Source organism: Ceratosolen solmsi, unplaced genomic scaffold, assembly GCF_000503995.2.
Source record: "Ceratosolen solmsi marchali unplaced genomic scaffold, CerSol_1.0 scaffold11, whole genome shotgun sequence".
Classification (NCBI taxonomy): domain Eukaryota; kingdom Metazoa; phylum Arthropoda; class Insecta; order Hymenoptera; family Agaonidae; genus Ceratosolen; species Ceratosolen solmsi.
Genome location: NW_011948416.1, coordinates 7,816,023 through 7,839,433, shown reverse-complemented (window position 1 = coordinate 7,839,433; position 23,411 = coordinate 7,816,023). Strand labels below are relative to the sequence as shown.

The 23,411-nt window shown below is 28.2% G+C and overlaps 2 protein-coding genes across 4 annotated transcripts in view; both read right to left on the bottom strand.

Annotated features, from left to right (window-relative positions):
• Positions 1-3,959: 3,959 nt before the first annotated feature.
• On the bottom strand, positions 3,960-10,520 carry LOC105359486 (cytochrome P450 6a8-like). Its single transcript, XM_011496100.1, has 11 exons — positions 10,458-10,520; positions 9,922-10,291; positions 9,325-9,671; positions 9,010-9,243; positions 8,552-8,806; positions 8,241-8,374; positions 6,100-6,257; positions 5,648-5,994; positions 5,227-5,460; positions 4,620-4,871; positions 3,960-4,220 (listed from the first exon to the last, which is right to left on the bottom strand). The coding sequence occupies exons 1-11, from the start codon at positions 10,474-10,476 to the stop codon at positions 4,039-4,041; spliced, it is 2,532 nt and encodes an 843-aa protein (XP_011494402.1). The 5' UTR covers positions 10,477-10,520; the 3' UTR covers positions 3,960-4,038.
• Positions 10,521-15,474: 4,954 nt separating this feature from the next.
• mtg (mind the gap) overlaps positions 15,475-23,411 on the bottom strand; it is a 29,685-nt gene continuing 21,748 nt past the window's right edge. Inside the window, exons 3-8 of one of the 3 annotated variants that reach the window (XM_011495800.1) lie at positions 22,199-22,311; positions 18,382-18,894; positions 17,658-17,924; positions 17,088-17,401; positions 16,211-16,394; positions 15,475-15,918 (exon numbers count right to left, since the gene is read on the bottom strand). In XM_011495800.1, the coding sequence (XP_011494102.1) occupies positions 15,661-15,918; positions 16,211-16,394; positions 17,088-17,401; positions 17,658-17,924; positions 18,382-18,894; positions 22,199-22,311 (1,649 nt within the window). In that variant the 3' untranslated portion in view covers positions 15,475-15,660. Of the gene's footprint in view, positions 15,919-16,210; positions 16,395-17,087; positions 17,402-17,657; positions 17,925-18,381; positions 18,943-22,198; positions 22,312-23,411 lie in introns of all 3 variants that reach the window. The other 2 variants (XM_011495799.1, XM_011495801.1) reach the window with 2 other exon arrangements.

Here is a 23,411-nt window from a genome sequence, read left to right as displayed (position 1 = left end):
TTTCTTAGAAATTCGTTGTATGTGTTTGCTCATCATTTCATTTAAATTATTTATTTATTCTTTGAAATTAGCAGTGAACTATGACTTTGCTATTTATGATAGAACATACCGATTTCGATTGATCTCGGATGTTTCTGATTGAATTTGAAATCGTTTTGCCTAGAAATTCGACAACCGGTTAATTTTTTTTTTAAACGTAATTGCGGATGGGTGTAAGTCAAATTACGAATAATTAATAAAAAATTTGCATTGAATTTGCACTATAATAAAAAAATGACAATAATGTATGTTCTCGGTATCGACGCTTAGATGATTAAGTGGTATCCATCTTTCCAAATAGACGAATTATTCTTCTGTTATGTATGTATGCGTTGACTACATATTGAAAAAATAAAAATGTTCATGAATGTGTGTTTTTTTTTCGTTCATTCAGTTTAATTATTTTGCTACTTAATGAGTGCACATAATGAATTTAGTGTATTATATTCAACATTTAGCAGCAAATGATATAATAATGACTATATTATTATATATTTCTGTTCGAGCATTAAATTCGTTATTATTAGTTACATCAATAATAATGAAATTATTATTAACGTAAAATACATTGTCAGAAAATGATAACTGCATTAGTAAATTATGAATATGGGTTTTTGTATTATTTATTGCAGTTATGGTTTCTTTAGCACTGCTATTATGTATGAATAATAGTTATTATTAGCTATCCTTTAGTGGTATTGGATACATAAATACAAGAAGCTTGAATTTTACAAATAATATGGTATTTTGCAATTAAAATTCATGTTTTTAAGATGCATTTTTTTAAATAACATTTCAAGAAAACATTTTTTTTAATACATTATATCATTTTATTTTTATTCTTCGAAAATACAAAATAAAGTAGATTGGGTGGTATACAAATAATATTAATTATATATTACACTTTTATATTCTTACTATTGCAATTCTCTTTCTCTATTCTATTAATAAAAAAATATAATAATGAATGTAACAAAGATTATTTTGAGAAAAGAAAGTGTGCAGTATTTTATTAGAATATTATTGTTCCGAAAATTATTGGTTTTTTATCGCAGTTTATGTTCCCCGTAGCTATTTACAGTCGAGATATTATAAGTAAATCAGAGGTAAATGTAAGTGCGATATTTTTAATAAGTAAAAGCAGTGTTACAAATATATGTATTTAAAAGATAGTTATATATTAGAAAAAAATATTTATTTATTGTTTTTTTTTTTGCTTTAATAATAATTATTAAATATTGCGTATAACATGAGATTATCCTATTATGCTTAAGATTCAATCATATTTGGTGATATTAAAAGCCAAAAAAATTATATGTACGTCAATTAAAGTTATAGCGAATTATAGCTGAAAAGTGCGGTAACATGGAAGAGTCGATCTTTGATTTAACACAATATACACTTCTACACTTTTCAATACATGTTTTAACATTTCTTTGCTGATATTAATTTATATACTCAAATATATATTCATACCCGAAGGGCATACGATATTTTTCTTATTTATTATCTATTAACGAATACTTTTCGTATTGTTTTATTATTGAAAGAAGCATCTGAAAGATAATTTCTCAGTATATTTAATTTCTTCTTCAACAATATGAAGACAATTGTAAAACATGATGTTTGTTGTAATTATACAAGAGTTAGCATCTTAATCGTATTAGAATGGATATGTTAAGTGCAATAATTATCATTTAAATGAAAAATAAAACACTAATAATTATAACAATAGAAAAGCAATACATTTGCGTATAAAAATATATTAAATTTGCATTGCGAATATTCATAAGATATTATGATTTAAATTATTTTCTACTAAATGTAATTGTTTTATTAACTTCAAAAAACATGTTTAATACAACATGTATGTAATTATGTTCGTATTGTCATTATCTATCAGAAATAATATAAAACATTCAATTACATGGCATGAAAGTAAATTAATTACAGATTACATTTTTATCGTGTTTCGATTTTCGATTTTTCAATATACATAAGTTTTCAGTCTTTATATACAATGATTCATTCCGTAACTCAACGGCAATGTTTTTTTCCTCAGGCTATCGACTGCGATTTCATGAGCTTTTATCACGCATCCGCAGACTGGTATTGTGTCCTTGGATTGTGCGATCTTGAAATACCAATTTACAGACCATTGCATTAATTATAGATTACTAGAATACAGGAAAGCATTCGTTTGTAAACAGCCAGTACCTTTGATTAAAAAATATTCGGCAGGGGAGTAGCGCAATAGCCAATATCCTGCCAGGCAATTGGTTCTCGTAACCGATAGGGCCAACGACCTCGCGAGGCAGGACAATCGTAGTCGTGAGACCTCGTCGGCTGGGAGAAAACAGCGGCGCAGGTGTCCCGACCGAGCGGAGGAGATAAGTCGCCGGTACCAACTACCGGACACTCTAGGAGCTGCTGGTCTACGAAGTCTTGAGGTCGGCCGTCGAGCGCAGGCGCGCGCGCGTGTATCCATGGTGACGCGAACCGCGCGACTCGACGCTCTAAGCTGCTGGTCTGCGGGCACAACACGGCAATCGATTGCGATAAAGGATAATGACCTCGAGACCGTAGGAGCTTTGACTTTGAGGGTCAGCCGATGATGTGGCGCGCGGGTCATCCCTTGCATTGTCGTTCGTTGCTTCCGGGGGTAAGCGATACCGGATAATCTCGATGCGGCGATAAGACGAGAGGTTGTGAAAATAATTAAAGCATTGACTTTTAAATTTTCAATATTTTCAACTCCAACTCAATGCTTTTCATAATAATTTACGCACAATCGTCGCTCTTGATTCAATTATAAAAAGATTTGGGATCGTATTAGAAAGATAATAACTCGACAAAGAAAATAGAGGCTTAGTGGATATGGATTGTGCAATTATTTATAAACAACTTAATGTTTTAAAATCGATCGTTTGATCGCCAGTCAATACTTTTATACATAGAATACATTTTATACATAGAAAGCATAGATCGTAACATCAAATATGCCTACATTGTAATCGAAACACTAAAGTTCCGACGAAACACGACAAAATTCGGCAAAAAAAAAAAAACACACACACACACACACACATACATACATACATACATACATACATACATACATACATACATACATACATACATACATACATACATACATACATACATACATACATACATACATACATACATACATACATACATACATACATACATACATACATACATACATACATACATACATACATACATACATACATACATACATACATACATACATACATACATACATACATACATACATACATACATACATACATACATACATACATACATACATACATACATACATACATACATACATACATACATACATACATACATACATACATACATACATACATACATACATACATACATACATACATACATACATACATACATACATACATACATACATACATACATACATACATACATACATACATACATACATACATACATACATACATACATACATACATACATACATACATACATACATACATACATACATACATACATACATACATACATACATACATACATACATACATACATACATACATACATACATACATACATACATACATACATACATACATACATACATACATACATACATACATACATACATACATACATACATACATACATACATACATACATACATACATACATACATACATACATACATACATACATACATACATACATACATACATACATACATACATACATACATACATACATACATACATACATACATACATACATACATACATACATACATACATACATACATACATACATACATACATACATACATACATATATATATATCTATACGTATGTAACTGTACATATTGATTTATTGTCTTTTAATAAACAACTATATTGCATATCACATTGCTGTGTAAAATTTCATTATCATATAATATTCCAAACAAATTAAATCTTAATCTACGAATGATTAATTCCGTTTCGCTTTTGTATTCGTAAATAAACCTCGCCGTTAGGCGTCTGGACGAAAGTATTTAATGAATATCTCAGAGGCGTTGACATTTTGTCAGACAATGAAAATTTATAATGAGATAAGAAAATGACTAAAATAAGTTTTGCTTGAAAGAGTCCAAGTCGTTTACCTGCAAACATAATAAATACATAATTTTAATAATATGACAATGATCTCACCATTGAAGCTTATGAAATTTTATATTTTAATAAAAAATGAAATATTTTATCGCACTTTTACAATCGATTCGTGAATTTAGGTTATTTTTAATTTTCACTATTATGAGACTTTTACGTTTACGCGAATACTTAAATCCAGCATGAGAAAGACGAGTGTCTGTACCAAGTTTAAGAACAAATTGCGATAAATATCCCAAATTTAGCGATCGTGACCCAGAAAAGATAATGGATAAGAAAGTCATGTCGGTGAATATTACCGGAAGCTTTTCGGTTTTGGGGCCACATACAACTGAGTTTATATTTATATTTGGATTTACTTTTATTTATATTTATTTGCAAAATAAACTTACCAAAGCAATATCTTGGACCAATACCAAATGATAAATAAGTCGCGGGATGCCTATCCGCACTATTTTCTTTCGAAAATCTTGTTGGATCGAATTTCTCCGGATCAGGATAATAATTTGGATCGTGATGAATCCCGGAAACTGGAATTATTATTCTCATTCCTTTGGGTATGCAGTAATTGGAATTTGGTATTTGATAGTCCTTTACGCAAATTCTATTCAAGATAGATAATAACGCGTGTTTTCGCAGAGTTTCTGTAAAAATTGTAAGCCATCATCAATGATTGTAATAAGTAATTTTACAATTAATTTATTTCATTTATTAATTAATCCTTGGGTCTAGACATCTTATAAGAGAGAAAAAATCATAAATACAAGACTCAATGTTGTTAAACCGTATTACATTATTCATATAAAATTATATTTACAACTACTCGATTATCCGCATGTTATAAATAAAAATAATTGCGTGAAAATGCTATCATGTAATTATTTAATCGAAAAAGTAAATGTAATCGAGTGAAAATGTTATAAGGAATACCAGATGTACCGGAAGGAAATAATATTCAAGCTTTAAGTGTCGGGTCGATCGAATTACAAAAATACTCACCATTCAGCACCATATCGAGGTATTTCAATTTCATTAAATTATCGAAATTAAATGTCTCGGATGATTGCAAAAATTCATCAATTTCATTGTATAAATTTTCCTGTATATCAGGATTTACAGCGAGTTCATAAAGACTGAAACTAACAGTCGACGATGTATTTTGGAATCCGGCAAGGAAAAATACAAATGCCTGAGCCGTTGCTTCCATCACTGTAAGTTTTCTCGAAGCGTTTTCTAAAACATATTATTTCATCATTTACATTGAAAGAGTTTCATTTCGCAAAATATGAGTTTAGTTGGCATTTAATACGATAACATCATAACTGATTTCTCTACACTCATTCCACGCAACATATTACACAATTTGTTAATCTTACGATTCTACTTTAATAATAAATAATTTTATAAATTTTCAACTTACTTTCACCTATATCGTTTATAAGAGATTCCTCGTCTTCATTGTCCACTACCTGGTCAGTCTCCATCAGATCAATTAATCGATTTAGAAAATCCGACCTTTTTTCTTTCTCCAGGTGTCGCTTCTCAATCAGATCTTCAATCAGTTTTTTCAGGAATTTAGAAGCTTTAGGATCGATGAAGGGAATGTGTAAAATATCCAAAATATTCGGCGTAAAACTTGCCAATGTTAAAATTAAAGGCTGAGCTTTTATTATTAATTTGCCATATTGACGAAATATATTATTTGGATCCCTCACGCTGTGGGAATTTATTCCAAAAATAATACTGGAGATCATATCGGTGAATATTCTGTAATCACAACATTAATTATGTTATATCAAGTTATCTCATTATATTTAAATCAATATTTATATATTTGTTTTTATATTTATATTTATATATACAAGCATATACCTGGCCAAAAAATCCTTCAGCTCTAATATGTCGGAATTGGCAAGATTTTCATTGGAAACATTGATTGCTTCATCAGCGATGTCCGTTAAAATAGGAAATAATTGTTTAAGTTTGCTCGATGTAAAAAGAACGCTACATTTTGCCTTTATAATCTTCCACTTTTCACCAGATATTTGAAATAAATTGCCAGTTAATGGATCGGCTTTTTCGTTACTATATATTCCGCGATCGACAAAGTGTGAAAAATTCTTAATTAGGATGTCTTTGATGAGATCAGGATCGTTTACCATCAACGTTGGCGTTAAAAACATGTACAGTCCATGAAATGGATGACTTTTGAATTTTTCATAACTTTTTTTACACGAACCACCTACAAGTAATTTTTAGGTAGGTAATCTATCAAATTTTCGATAAATATTCTTATGTACATTCACAAATCTTATTTCCATAATAAATGAATTTTAACTGTTTAATACCTATCGGATAAATAAATACATCCGGCAAAATAATATTTAGTTATTTCTGAATAATGAAATAAATAAATTGAATTGAATAGGAATAATAAAAAATTTTGAATAAAAAGCACAGTGAAAAATTAGTAATCCGCAATTAAATATTGTAGTAATGAAATACAAATTTCGGAAAATGAAAATCTTATATGTATTATGGGCATTTACCAAGTGTAATTTTTTGCATTAGCAATTGCCTGTCAACTGTTCCAATTATCACTGTGGGGTCTTCATGGGGCACTTGATGCTTACTCCAATAAGAATACACAAATTTTTTTAAATATATATAAATTAACAACAAAACAGTGGTGAACAAAAACAATTTCGAATTAAACGCGCTTCTGAGATATTCAATCATTTTTTACTGAATTCGTTTACAAAAGCCAATTTGATTGCTCTTATTTAGAAATTAGAGTAATGAATTAAATTTCCAAAATATAACGAACATTAATTGAAGTATTGAAAATTTATAGGATAATTAGTTAAAATATTTCAATATTCACGAGAATAATAAATTGTGGACCGTTGCTGTTGTGAGTATGTGAACTAATGTACGTCTGACTTAAATTTCGAGTCCAATAAATACTTTTATAATCTCAGATACTACACGGAAATTTTTCAACTTCTATCTTTCATGATACTCATATACGTTCACGTAATATCATTTATCACAACACGAAATTTTTCGTTTCCATTGTGCTAAAACAATATTAAAGTTTTATTTTTTTATAAATTGTAATTTGGTTATTTACGAAATTTTGAAATTATACATTTTTTTCACTGATAAAATGTTTGTTGATCTAAGCAAAATAAAAGTTTATAAGTAGTAAGTTAACATTATTATTATAGATTTCTCTAAGCGTTTGTTACTCCACTATTCAATGACAATTTATAATCATTTTATTAAAAAAGTATAATAATTCTCGAATAATATAATAATATTTTGATTACTGTACTATTTTATTGCTTCTATTGTAATTCTCATTTATTTATTGTTTCCTTAATAAAAATACATCTAAACCTTTTTTTAATTATTAAGTAATAATTTCAAAAATCTCTATTATTCTGATTTTTTGTCATTTACATATTAAATATAGCCATATAATATAATTATATATTACACTTTTATATTCTTACTATTGCAATTCTCTTTCTCTATTCTATTAATAAAAAAATATAATAATGAATGTAACAAAGATTATTTTGAGAAAAGAAAGTGTGCAGTATTTTATTAGAATATTATTGTTCCGAAAATTATTGGTTTTGTATCGCAGTCGAAGTTGCCACAATAATTTTGTTATGTACATATAAGTTAAAAAAAAGGATTTAAGCAGATAAATGCTTGGTTTTTGTTATGTAATTAAATAATTAAATGTAAATGGATTGATTTAATTTTCATACAGCTGCCTTATTGCTATCATTCCCATTGTGAATGAAGATTGAAAAGAAAATATTCAAACGATAAGGTAATTGATGTTAAATTAATATCTTCGAGATCCATTTTCTTTATGTATATATTCTTTATATTCTTATTCTTAAATTTAACAAAATTTAATGTGGAATAGAGATCCAATGAATATAAATTGTAGATTACGTTTTTATCGAATTTCTTTTTTCGATTCTTAAATATACCTCAGATTTGGGTGTTTGTAAAAAATGATTTATTTTATAACTTAACGGTTGAGTTTTTTCACACGTGAAAAATTTGTAGTTTGTCAATAAAACAAATAAAATCAGTTTACTTTGAAAAACTCCGAGACGTTTACCTGCAACGCAAAATATATTGTATAAATATTTATATTTTTCTAGTCGAGAAATATTATCGGAATCAATTAAAATTATTGGATAATGAAAATTTTTAATAAATTTTTGGAGTATATATATATTACATTTATATATTGAGTATTTTAAAGATAAAAACAAATGTAAAATAATATTCTTACCAATACAATATCTTGGACCAATACCAAAAGGTAAATAATAGGTTCCAGGATGTCTGGGCGCGCTATTTTCTTTATTAAATCTTGTTGGATCAAATTTCTCTGGATCAGGATAATATTTTGAATCGCGATGAATCCCGGAAACTGGAATTATTATTCTCATTCCTTTTGGTATGCAGTAATTGCAATTTGGTATTTGATAGTCCTTTACGCAAATTCGATTTAAAACAGGTATTACTGGATGTTTGCGAAGCGTTTCTAGAAAAACACAAATTTTCAATTCGAGTCAATTTACATTAGCGACTGTGATTCATTCAAATTCTATATTCCATCTTCTATATTATAATTTCCATATTCTATATTATAAATAAAATGATAAATTTTATCTATTCATTCATTTATTAAATATGTATCTAAGTAGGAATTTCATTAACCGATTAAAAAATTATTGTCGTACGTACCATTAAACACCATATCGAGATACTTCAAATTCATCAGATTTTCAAAATTAAGAGATTCGGATGATTGTAAAAATTCATCGATTTCTTTGTGCAAATTATCTTGAATTTCGGGATTTGCAGCAAGTTCGTGTAGAGCAAAACTTACAGTCGAAGTTGAAGTTTCAAATCCAGCAATAAAAAATACAAATGCTTGTGCCGTTGCTTCCAGCACTGTAAGTTTTCTGGAAACTTTATCTAAACAATTGCTTTTCTTATTTTATTATATATAATATTTCCTATAATTTACAAATTTTAATTTAATAATACATTTCTTACCTTCTCCTAAATCCTTAAGAAATGTATCTTCGTTGTCTTTTCCTATGGTTTGTTCATTATGTATCAAATCGATCAAAACGTCCAGAAAATCTTTTCTTTTTTCTTCTTCTCGTTTTCGTTTTTCAATCATATCTTTAAATAGTCTTATCAAGAATTTTGAAGCTTTAGGATGAATGAAAGGAATTCGAAAGAAGTCTATTAGATGTGGAGCGTAAAATGATAACGCCAGATGCACAGGTCGCATCATTTGTGATAAATTTCCGTAGTAACGAAATATATTCTGCGGATCTCTAATGGTGCCCGCTTTGGCTCCAAAAGCAATACTGAAAATTGTATCGACAAAGTATCTGAAATGAATGATTTATATTAAAATTATATAAAATTAATAATTTTCTATTTCTCATAACGTTCCATATACCAAATATTGTTATATATATATATAAATTTTTTTATTTATTTTTTCCCTTTTGTTTGCTTCTGGAAATACATATTTTCATGCTTTATTATTAGAAAATATTGTGATTTTTTTATATAAATTATATTAAATGTATTATTGGTAATTCTATTTTAATTTTTTAATACTTTCATTGTATTTACCTTTCCATCAAATCCTTTATTTCCATTACGTCTGTATTCTCTAGAGTTTCATTAGAAACTTTTATTGCTTCATCGGCAATTTCCGATAAAATGGGAAATATATTTTTAAGTTTGCTCGATGTAAAAAAAACACTACATTTTGTTCTTATTGTTTTCCATTTTTCACCATATATTTGAAATAAATTGCAAGTTAATGGATCGGCTTTTTCGTTACTGTATATTCCGCGATCGACAAAATGTGGAAAATCCTTAACTAGAATGAGTTTAATGAGCTCCGGGTCATTCACCATTAATGTTGGCGTTAAAAACATGTACATTCCATGAAATGGATGATTTTTGAATTTTTCATAACTATTTTTGCAAAGAGTACCTAGAATAAAAGTGGACTTTGAATAAATGTGAACATTATTATTGACATAATTATTCTAAATTTGACAATTAGAGGTTACTCTTAACTCCAGTAGAAGACTATTAATCAGAATATTATGTTATTGAATAAATGTAATTTATTTACTAAAAAGTATATCCGTATATACCTAGTGTAATTTTTTGCATTAGCAATTGCCTGTCAACTGTTCCAATTATCACTGTGGGGTCTTCATGGGGCACTTGATGCTTACTCCAATAAGAATACACAAATTTTTTTAAATATATATAAATTAACAACAAAACAGTGGTGACCAAAAACAATTTCGAATTAAACGCGCTTTTGAGATATTCAATCATTTTTTACTGAATTCGTTTACAAAAGCCAATTTGATTGCTCTTATTTAGAAATAAGAGTAATTAATTAAAATTACAAAAGATAACGAACATTAATTGAAGTATTGAAAATTTATAGGATAATTAGTTAAAATATTTCAATATTCACGAGAATAATAAATTGTGGACCGATGCTGTTGTGAGTATGTGAACTAATGTACGTCTGATTGCAATTACGAGTATAACATTTACTTTTGTAATCTGAGATAGTGTACCGAACTTTTTTTACTTATATCTTTTCTAATACTTATTTAGAGTAATGTAATATTTATCGCTGCTAAGAATTATTTCTTTCTTATTAACTAAATAATAAGTAATTATTATAGTAAAAAAATAGAATTTGCTAAAATTGAAATTATGTTATGTAATATGTACATTTACCAACTGTAATTGTTTGCATAAGCAATTGTCTGTAAACTGTTCCAATTATCATTGTGGGATCTTCATGGGGTACTTGATGCTTACTCCAATAAAAATACACAAATTTTTTGTAAATATATATAAATAAACAACTAAACAATAGTGAGCAAAACAATATCGAATGTAATGCGCTTTGGTTTATTCAATAATTTTTCATTAAAATTCCTCCATCCATGGAATATCTTTTTTCCTATTTTTATGTGTAATTAATGATATATAATTATTAATGTTCAAGATTCTATAAATCACCATATTATTTTGTTTCGCTTCCTATTTTCATTTAGTTGCGCTTTAGAAAAATTCTTCTAGTTGATTTGTTTCTGCTTTTTTCCATAAACGAATGGGCATAGAGTAATTTTGTTAAATTATAGGACTTTTTCATTATAAAAATTTTTCATTATAAAGTTTTCTTATTATTTTTTTATTTATAAATTAACTTTTTATTAAATACATATGTGCTTATTTTCGTTAGTGAACAGTGAATTTATTAATGTGAGTATTGTCGATATATTTTTAGAATTATTTCTTAATATGATATATTTAAACAATGAAAGTGTGCAGAATAATGAATTGATATGAATAATTTAATGAAAAATCGAGCAAAAGTATCAATTCATCGTTTAATATTTTGCCTTTGCATGCGAATCCAAAGCTACGTCATTCTAGTGTTCATCATTGTACATAAAATCACTCAACTTGAATATTTAATAAATGTTTGCGAAATAGCGATCATAAAAATTTAATAGCTTCTTGCTGTATTTATTATATTTCATTTTTTATTTTATTTATTTTATATGTTATGAAATTATTGTTTGATATTAGGAAGGGAGAATTTAGTCGTATAATACATTTAGTTATTTATTGGAGGAAGTACGGTGCAGTAGAAACATACCAATTGTTAAATTTTCTAATTTTGTTGAATCGATATTTTATAATTATTTTGTTCTCATTTAGTTTGTTTCTAATTTTGTAGGTGGTAATGAACAATAATATTTTTTACCAAATATACCGGCGAATTGTATATTAATATGAGCCTGTAATATCAAATTAATAATAAATTTAATATTAGTTTTAACTTAATATTATCAATAATTTTAGGAAATGTAGAGATTTTTTCAACTCACGTATTAATTTATCTTTCTTTTCTTAACTTTCATTTTTATTATATCAAATTAACAAATTGAATGTCACTATAAATTTATAGCTTAATAATTCTTGTTAATTCGATTTATCGCTTAAGCACTGATTTATACAATTAATAGGCTATTACTTTTCAAAAAGTCTAATAATTATATACTAAAATAGTATTTTTCTAGAGTTAGTTGTAAATACAATTTCACGATTTACTTTTTTTCTTTATATAAAAAACAAATATTTTTAAACTTTCCGGGGTTGTATAATATGATCGAAGAAGTTTAATATTTTATTATTAATTTGATCTTTCGTTAAAAAAAAAAAATAAATTGGAGATGACAAAATTATGAGATAGCAGGAAATAACTTGGAAAAAGAGATTTGAATTTTTTAATTAAAAGCAAAGAGTTAAAACAGTAGTTAATTTATTCGGTTATGTGTCATTGTCAAGCTTCTAGAGAAAAGAGTTTTTTATTTGTAGTTTTAAAGTTGCTCACTGATAGCTTATTTCCCTTTAATGATTTTTACGAGTTTTTGTTCAAGTAAAAAAAATAAAATTGGAATATTCAATATATATATATATATATATATATATAAAATATATATATGCAGACACACCCGAGCTTATCATTATTAAATTTTCCATAATTTATATGTCTTGTAGTAGCTAATTACAAATTTATATAATTTAAATAGAAATTCTAACTAAAATATACTCAATTCAATAAATGATAAGTTCTTACTAATATAAATAATTTAATTTAAATAGATTCAGTTATATTTGTCACCGACGTTTTTTTAAAAATTATTTCGTTTTATAATTGTTACATTTTACATATAATACATTAATTTGGTTGGAACGTATATTCATTTTCAAAAAAATATATAAATGCAGTTTTCGTTTAAATACACACAACATTTATATAATTTATTCCCGCGATAATTGATAATATAAAATACTTTTGTATGAGATGGTTGTATGTAGTTATTTTTTATTTATTTTAAAACCTGCTTAATCATCACTTTGTACACTACATGCACTAAGTACTATTATATTCATGTCATATTATTGTATTTGTTTTCAATTTAATATTTATATTTATTGAAAAGCATTGCCAAGGTTACTTTATTATTAACAATATTTTCTTACCAACAAATATTTATTGTTTCTTATCGAATGAATAAGATTTTTCTTTTTTTAACAACTTTTTCTCGAACGATACGATATTTCTAGTTTAAATTTAAATTGGATAATATTAAAAAAATCTCATTTTAATAATTGTTGAAGTATTATAAATTATATAAGAAAAATTAAATCTCACTATATATATATATAGTGAGCAATTTATATATGTATAAACATATTTAAATTGCGTTTAATATTTAACGCGAACAAGTTAAACATAAAATTATGCTTTAAAAATACGAGAAAAATTACTTATATACAGTATTATTTGTTAGATGTTATTTTTACATTCAAAATTTTTGTTTAAATTAATCTAAATCATAAAAATGTTTTTCAGATAAAATCAGGTAAAATCACATGAAATTGGGTAATATAAAACACTCTTTTCTCTTAAATCTAAGTTCTGCTTCCAAGGAAATATTTTGCTGCTGGCGTATTACTGTGTGCACTCAGTCGAATTTCTTGTTAATCGTAAGCACTATTGTTACAATATTTGAAAACTTGCGAATACACCACTTCAGTTAAAAGCATTTTACATTCATTTATAGATTCCGTAACATATAAAAATATATTGTAAAGATGTAATGTTCCTTAATTTAAAAATGATTTTAAGGAAAGTTTATAATTTAAAATGATTCACTGTACGTTATAATTTTACGTCGTTATAATTACATTGTTTCAACAATTATTTGTACTGTTTCTCTAATCATAAAACTATAACGCAAGAGTAAATAATGTGCTTACATTTTATCTATAAATAGATATAATAAACTTATATATAACAAAATGAGATAGATGCACGTATCGAATTGCTCTGATAAAATAATCAATTTTGTTTTACTTTCACGTTCATTGTAATTCCAAATATTTATGTTGAAATTATAAGGAAACGTTTAAACTATTTTTATACTATGAAATACAATTTATAAATTTATTACAATGTAGTTTAAGTAATTAAGTACGATGTGCGTAGAAAACAACATTGTTATTCAATCAGAAGTTTTTATCAATAGCTTCATTTATTATTATTGTTAATTACGTGCTATTGCAATATCAATGAAAAACATTTTATATTTTAGATTATTGATATGTATTTGCAATGGAAAAATATTTAATAAATAATTTGCAAATCATTATGTATAATTAGTATTATATAATTATATAATTATATCGATGAGTATAATTTACTAACAATAAATATTTTATATTATAAAAAATAGTGTCCTTTAAATGACGTTCGATGAATTTATTTCAATAATAATAATTTTTAATGATTGATATATTTTTTTATATAATATGAATTAAAAATTTGACAATATAGAACGATAATCATCAATGTTTACGTGCACGTTCTATCACATTTATTGTAATTAATTTTTCTTCATAAAAACATTCCTGTCTATTTCATTAGCATCAATATTCGTTCATACGAATGCAATAAAAAGGGCCAAGGATGAGTAGGAAAATAATATGTATTATTAAATCAAGTGTTTATATTAAAAAGAAAATAAATTATGTACACAATTATTATAGGAAAAGGCAAGAGCCTAAGCGTGTCGTACAAGATATTTACGCTGCATTAACGTGACGTATCACATTTCAACAATTTTTTTTTTTTTTATTTATTCGTGTTAAGTACATAGAATAAATCTAAACAATATACTAATATGTAAGCTATAAGCAAATATTGAAAAAGTGATTCTCTGTATTATTTGGTGCTATTATTTGTATCGACAAAAATTAGATGAGATAAACATACGCCAACACATGGAAATAATTAACGACATATACAAAAATTGTTTCTTATAAATTTCTTTCATCAGAAAATTGGAGTAAATTTTAAATAATATGATTAATACTCTAGTTCAACAAAAAAAAAAAAAAAAAAAAAAAAAAAAAAAAAAAAAAAAAAAAAAAAAAAAAAAAAAAAAAAAAAAAAAAAAAAAAAAAAAAAAAAACAATAATAATAATAATAACGGCGCACGTTCTCACTGGAAGAGGATTATTGAAATTTCAGGCGTTCCTTAAATAATTTATTCATTATATTATTAAAATAACAACAACATATGTATTATCGTAATTTAACTATTATTGTATACTTTTGTGTATCGTTTTAAGCATTTGTTCTCTAGACGCAGAAGCATAAGCTGCCAAAAGTCACTGCATTTTTCCATTCAGCTTATAGTCCTTCGGCTTTCATTCCACGATAAAATCAGCACAAACGTCACACAATGTCACTCAAGACTCATTATTGTTGGTCGCATTTTGTGTCGAATTGTCATGGCTTTTGTATGCCGAGAAGAAGGCAAGAGCTTTCATAAGCTGATAACTTTTGCTAATTGGAATATTGCTGTCGTAGAGGCTTTTTGACGTTTTGCAATCGACGTAAAACCACCAATTACACTTCAGGATGGTTTGATCGAAGAGAGTCGATTCGGGGCATAGAAAACTTTTCATTATTAATCCGTCATCCGTCAGCGCACATACATGAAATACCTAAAACGAAAAATGTATTACACTTAGGGTTATGTATTAATTTAAATCTCTTATTACTATATGCAAAATTACGAAATTATGTGAGAGACTTAATGCTATTCTCATTACGATGATCGACGCATATGTTTTGCATTACTTATTACAGATATTCTGTGCGTGCAATGCGCAATAATTAGCATTCGTTAAGAATTTTACCAATGTTAATGAAAATTAAATTATGATAATTATGATGAAAATTGTATTTACATCTACAGATTTATTGTTTTTTGTTCTGTTCTGTTTATATTATTACCATGCATCCGAGGTCTTCATCGGCGTAAAGTCCTGGAAAATGTTTTTGATCGCCACAGTAAAATGTAGTGTCGGGAAGATCGACTCGACTGGCGAAATTATCATCAAAATTCTTATCATAATTCACTGGATAATATTCGCGGGGTGCATTCATCACTTTCGTAGCCCCAGAATTATTGCTTTTGCTGAAAAATAATTATTATATTATGCACTAATTATAGTGGACGCGTAGTTAATCGTCCCGTCCCTATCGATAAATTCTATATTTGACTTTTTCATATTTCATCTAATATCCTTAATAAGCAATTAAAAACCATTGTTTAACAAACTTAAGACATCGCCTCTACATTTTCGATAATATTTTTCTACGTCATAATTGTCAGGAATCATGGAAAATTCTCTGAAAATTCTTCTCAAATTCCGATATAATTGAAAATTTTCGCTCGTAAAAGACTCCTCTAAAATCCTCTAAAAGGATGGAAATCTTCTTCAAAAGTTAACACGCCTTTTTATGACACAGACGATTAAAGTAATAAATACATAGCAATGATAATAGCAATAGTAGTAGTAGTAGTAGTAGTAGTAGTAGTAGTAGTAGTAGTATGCATTTGACGCATGACTAACGTAGACGAGATTCGGTTAGTTGGAAAATTGATTCTACTCGACCTTTCCTCGTTCTCCAATCACCGATTAAACGAATAATTAAATTAATCATTATCCTCGTAGGATTTAGTGAATAGGGGTAAGACTAAAGCATCTTAACGGTCAATAAGACCAGTAGTCACTCTACTCCGCCAGACGTTGAATGGCTCAAGCGGCAATTTTAAAGGCAAAACGACAAAAATGTACCCGTGGTACGAGATTCTGTTCATTCATACTTCTTAGTCGATTGGGTGGGCCGCGGAGTGCTGGTGCTGGTAGTCGTGACGACGCCCTGCTGTTTCCGTAGGAGCTGCTGCTGCCTGAGAAGAATGGCAGCCTCGAGGGCCTCGAGCGTGATGTTGCTCGCCTCGGCGAGGGTCTTGAGCGACGTCTCCATGGCCTGGATCGGGGCCAACGAGGGCAACGATTCCACCGACTCTTGTTTCGTCTGCGACTGGACTCGGCTGCTTTCGGCGACGTTCATCGGCTGCAGCGACATGAGCGTCATCTGATTTACCGACGACGCCATGTCGTCGCTCGGCAGCGGCAACTGTATTCACATAGACATTTATTTATTTTGTTAAGAATTAGCCGGATTATGGACGATTATTCACTACAGTGGCCGGCCCATATCGCTAAATTAGTTCAACATCGGCTTTTCCACCATTCATTTTCATCGTATCATGATTCACCAGTAAGCAGTAAGTAGGGAAAACTCTGCAATCTTAGCTTTCATTCGTAAATTAGCATTGCTGGTCGTGCAATTTATCCAATCACCGTATTCAACTCGACATTATTCAACTCACCTGATTATTTTCATCTTTATATACTTCATTGGCAGAGTTCTCGATCGGTGCCGGACTGTGGCTGATCCTGTCGGTCAGCTGTGCTGTGGAAGCTGGCATACTAACGAACGGGGGCAATCCAACACCAGTAATCGCGAGGGTGGCCATAGGTTTGCTAATGGGCTGGGCGATTTTGTCGGCACTGATGACACTTACGGCTGGCGGGACGGCGGCGACGAAATTTGGAAGTCGAATGGGCATCGCGACGACTCCCGGAGCCATCACTTGCTGAAACCCATAGTGCATATATTATTTATATCAACAATGGTGATGTTTTCAGAGATAGAGAGAGAGAGAGAGAGAGAGAGAGAGAGAGAGAGAGAGAAATATGTCTGCAAATAAATGTCCAGGGACGACAGGTAAGGCACACGAATATTAAAATAGCAGAGTAAATGCACGATATTTATAAATAAATGATTAGCATCTCCAATTAATCTCTAATTAAAGCAACTGTTTATTTACCATTGCTGCTTGTATTATAAGTCAGTTCTCCTTCTTTACGTGCGTGTTAAAGACAAAAGTAGGTTGTCTTGGCATAAATGTTCTATAATAATATTCGATGCGACGTTCTCAATGTCCTGCTCAAGTAACCATTCGCAATTTAAAATTTTCGAGGGAGGCGCGTTCTTAAGCATCCAGGATCGAGGAATAATGACATCGATAACGACACCCGCTCCTGCTTTACCTGTATCCGTTTGATTTGATTGGCAGGCTGGAGAGCCTGCTGTGGGAACTGCACCTTCTGCAAATGAATCTTTTGTTGTTGTTGTTGTTGTTGTTGCTGCTGCTGCTGCTGTTGCTGTTGCTGTTGTTGTCTCATAGCCGTCTCCTTCTGGAGGTGGTGATGGTGTTGCTGTCTCATAGCCTCGTGCTGCTGCTGGCGCTGTTGCTTAAGCATTTGCATGGCGACGAGCTCCTGCTGAGCACGCTGTTGTTGTTGTTGTTGTTGTTGTTGTTGTTGTTGCTGCTGCTGCTGCTTGAGCTTCGCCTCGAGCTGCAGGCGCTGCTGGTGTTTCGCGACGTCCTCTTGAAGGGCGGCGAACGTCGGTCCGGGCATCTGTTTCAGGACAGTTGGGAAAGAAGTCGTGTTCTGCTGAACAACGAGACGTTGTCGTTCGGGTTGCTGAGCCATCGGTCTTGAACCACCCGGGGGTAGAGGCTTGAAGGGGGGCACGGACATACGGCCGCGCTGTTGCACCTGTTGTTGGGACGACGATTGAGTCATCGCGTCATCACGACCCGCCACCTGCTCGACAGCACTTCTCTTTAATTCACGCGTTACCGACCTTCTCTTGGCATTATTGCGCTATTTTCAATTTCACGCATTATGCGCGTCACCGTTGGGTGAGAGGCGACATTTGTCGTTTAATAAAATGATGATTATGGGCGGGAGAATGTCATGGATACATGGATTATCGAAATACGCGTTTAGCATTGCGCATGGAGGAGGTGTTTTTGAGCAACGATGACTTCTTACGATTTAGAAGTAATGTACTCCAATCTTGCTTAAAATAGTAATTGAATCTATTTATTTATTTTTTTTTTCATAGTAATGGCATGAAACCTGTTTTTACTATAAGCGCTGGTAAAAAGTGTGAAATAATGTTATTCTGTTTGATTACATAACGATCGCGATAGCATGAAAATACTGCCTATAAAACTCACAGACTTCTATAATAATAATAATAATAATTATTATTATTATTGTTATTATAGGTCAACTTAATAAAATTATATTGAATAGTCGTAGTAAAGCAATGTTCGAAAATGTTCGAAAAGTATAGCTAAAGAATTGAACTACATAAACGACTAATTTCTTGCTCAATAAACATTGACATTTCGGCTCGAAATCTAACTCTAAATATTATTTACATTACATAATATAATAATACTTTCGTATAGCTCGATCAATCGAGCATTCCTGTACGCAATGACAAGTTAAAAACGAATACGAGAGGCTTTAGTAAACAACAGTTAACTAAAATTTAATATCAAATTATACAGAGTTCAATGAATCGAAATTTGTTTCTTGCAATAATTGTTAATTAATTTTTATGAAACGTGTAATTACACTTTACATAAGTCATGTCATATCATACTTTGTATGTAAATATTGAAAAGATTCGACGACTATCTATTCTTAGGGTCAACATATTTCTATCGAGTAAAATGAATTTTTTTAGCTTCCATAATAGTGAAAATCCTTCAATGAAAGATAAAAATACTGCAAAAAGTATTTATTCATAGAGTTTCTTACACAATGTTATGGAAAAACTTTTTTACCTCATTCAAAGGCATATCGGTCTCGTTTATTATTATAAATGACATTTATTAAAATAAATATAGCTCGTTTTATACACTATACGTCTCTTATTAAAGTTTCTTAAATAATTATAAATACAATGTACAGTGTACAGTGGCATTCATGCACCAGTTACGTCAAGGCTATTACTTTACTTTTATACGACGCGCTCGATAATCTCAATGCAACTCAAGTTTTAAAATATCTTACGATTACAATTATATAAATTATATAATTAGGAAAAGAAAAGAAGAAAAAAAGAATATATATATATATATATATATATATATATATATATATATCATTATAGAGCGCGTAATATATATTTGCGTTGAGCATATTGCAAATCACTAGTAATTGCTTTCGAAATCACGCCTAATCTTGTTGAAGTTAAAGTTCGAACAGCTGACCGTGCGAACGAAGTCGTGCAATTAATTCTCTTACGTCTTAAATGATATGTGCATAAATTTAGAAAATGTATTCATAAGAATTTTAAACTTTGCTGTTTTATGTATGTTAGTAACGAACTCAAGACTCATTATATTTTCATTAAGGAGAGGGAGTGCATAACGATTTTCTGAAATTTCTGTTGGGACAAATAAATGGTTGAAAAGTTGTTGTAAAATTTTATTAATGATTTATTTGAGTCATTCGATGCAAATAAAAAAAAACATCGAAAATTTAGTAACTAGTTATATTATTTAAATTGAAAATTATATAGACTGAATTAATAATTAGATTTAAAGATGAATCGTTAAATTTTTATCAAATTTAAATTAAAATTTAATAATGTGCAAATATTATTTCTTTCCCATTATCGTTTCGAATAAAATAGATAGTAATGATTTTTCTAATTCGGTAATTGCCTTTCTCTTCATAGTCTATAATTATCATTTGCATTATTTATTTCATACATACGGACTTTCTTAATTCCTTAACAAGAATAATATTCAACGCAGCTGCTTCAAATCTTTTTTTTTTAATTTACATTATACGGATATTTTCTTATTAATGAGAACTGGCTGAGTTTGAAAACTAGTTTTATTCGAAAATTATGGAATGCTTAAAAAAAAAAAAAAAAAAAAATTATAATAATAAAAAAAAAAAATAAAAAAAAAGGTTAATTATTTCCAAATTTTATAATAAATGATAGTTGAAAATTTTACTAAACTTTTTACTTAAAACAATTTCAATATTGATGAATTAAATAATTTGTATATTATTGAAGTTATTATAGTTATGGAAAAAATTTATTTCTAATTAATTTAATATATTAATTTTCCTTCTTTATTGCGTAACAAATATTCAATTTTCGTTTATTAATCAAGTTGCGATTTTAATGTTGTAATATCAAATTATTTGCGTCACTTCATTAAGGTACATTTTTCCTTATTCTTATTAATATTATCTAACAGGATACATTTTTCGTATAAATATCTTAAAAATGATTCACTTTGTAAGCGATAAAATACTAAGAATCTCACATATTACGATATATTATAATTTTATTAATTCCATGCTGGTAAGTTTCCATGTTTTTATTACTTAGGATTTAAATAAAATTTGTAGAAAAATAATTGCATTTGTGTAATAGAATTGAACAATTAATTGCAACAACGATTACTATTGATATAAACAATGATATTAGTGATTATTATTATTATTATTATTATTATTATTATTATTATTATTATTATTAGCTTCTAAGCAGCTAATGAAGCTTGAAAATTATGACTAATTTAGTGAAAAATAAGAAATTTCAAGAGCTTTAATTGGCACGGATGAAAAATCTATACTATTATCTTTAATATTAAATAGAATTGTTAAAATAATATTGATAATAGTCTTCATGAGTTTCTGCTATAGTTACAATGATTCAAGATACTTTTCCTATCAAATAGCCGTTAAGTAAGATTAAAGGTTATCGTTATATCGTCTATTACCTATTTATAAATCTAAATAAAAATAAAATATAATATAACTTAGAAAACATTTATTAACAAGTATTGTTCATTGTTTCTATGAAAATATTGTTTATTAATAAATACGTTATCATAATATTTTATTTTTAAATCACGTTGTTTCTATTTATAAATTATATATTTACTACGTAACTGTACGAATAGCTCAGACAATTGCGAAAAAGTCAAATCAAAATTTATATTATTATGAAATTATAAATTTATCTTTATATTCTCACCCCATTAGGATGTAGACCAGGAATACCATTTTTCTTAGATACACTGCGTCTTTTGCTTACTTCCAGATTGGTTAAAGAATCTCGAAAGCCCAGCTCGTCTCCAATTGAGAAACCTCAAAAGACAAATTTTAACATATATTGAAAATTATTTTTTACAAATTTATATTCTCCAATATAGGATATTTGTTTTAAAAGCTACAATACACTTATTGTATAAATAGCAATTGATAATAAATATCGATAATCATACTATAATATAATTGTAATCCTATCAGACGCGTCGAGATATAATCATTTATCATGCGTAATTAAACAACTAATTTTTTGTGCACGTGAATGTAAATAATTTAAGTCCCTTTTTTTTCTTTAGACATAATAGGAATAAAGAGAGATTTACATACGTATGGATTGATTTTCTATATTATTGTAGTCATTTAATTATTTCTTGAATAATTCATTGAAAAATCAATTATTAATGCTGTTATTATTTTTTTAAAAAGAAATATATTCATTTTTTTTATAAAAATGAAAATTTGTTAATATACATACAAAAACATTTTTATTGGTATTCAATAACTTTCATTTAATTAAGTTTTTTTTTTTACCTATTTTATAAAGAAAATGCGTATTAATAAATATATCATAGAAGATTTTTTTAATCGAATAAAAATTGTTTAGCATTATACCAATAATGATTATTTTCAATGTCAAGCGTTCATTATTAATTTTTATTACAATCCAAATTTTATTAATATTTTCTAATACCTTAAAATTATCGATATTTACTAATGCATTAATAATTACTAATACGTATTATGTATTATTTAAAGTTGGACTCGCCAATTTAATAACATTGTTAACGAATTTCGACAAAGAGAATATTCATTACCTTCTTCAGTTGTAATGTATGATCATAGAAAAATAAAATTTATGAAAATCCAAAAAAAAAAACGTTTTTTTTTAATGATTGACTTGCAAAAGTTTAATTTAACGAATCAAAATATTTACATATTCCATATACTCATTAGCACTGGAACGATGTAAATGAATTATATTAGATGCATACACCTGTGAAATCTGAAAATTTATCGAGCAAATTGTTTAGACGACTAGCGATGGCAAAGCAATAATCAACAAATCGACGCTGCGATATCTATAAATAGACTAATGTCACGCCATGGACAATGACTTGCGACTTTAATAGAATATAATT

Coding starts and splice junctions, on each gene's coding strand:
- LOC105359486 (XM_011496100.1), bottom strand. Junction 8,807..9,009: donor TCTCGATATGGTGTTTAATG/GTACGTACGACA, acceptor GTGTTTTTCTAG/AAACGCTTCGCAAACATCCA. Junction 4,221..4,619: donor TGGTCCAAGATATTGCTTTG/GTAAGTTTATTT, acceptor TTATGTTTGCAG/GTAAACGACTTGGACTCTTT.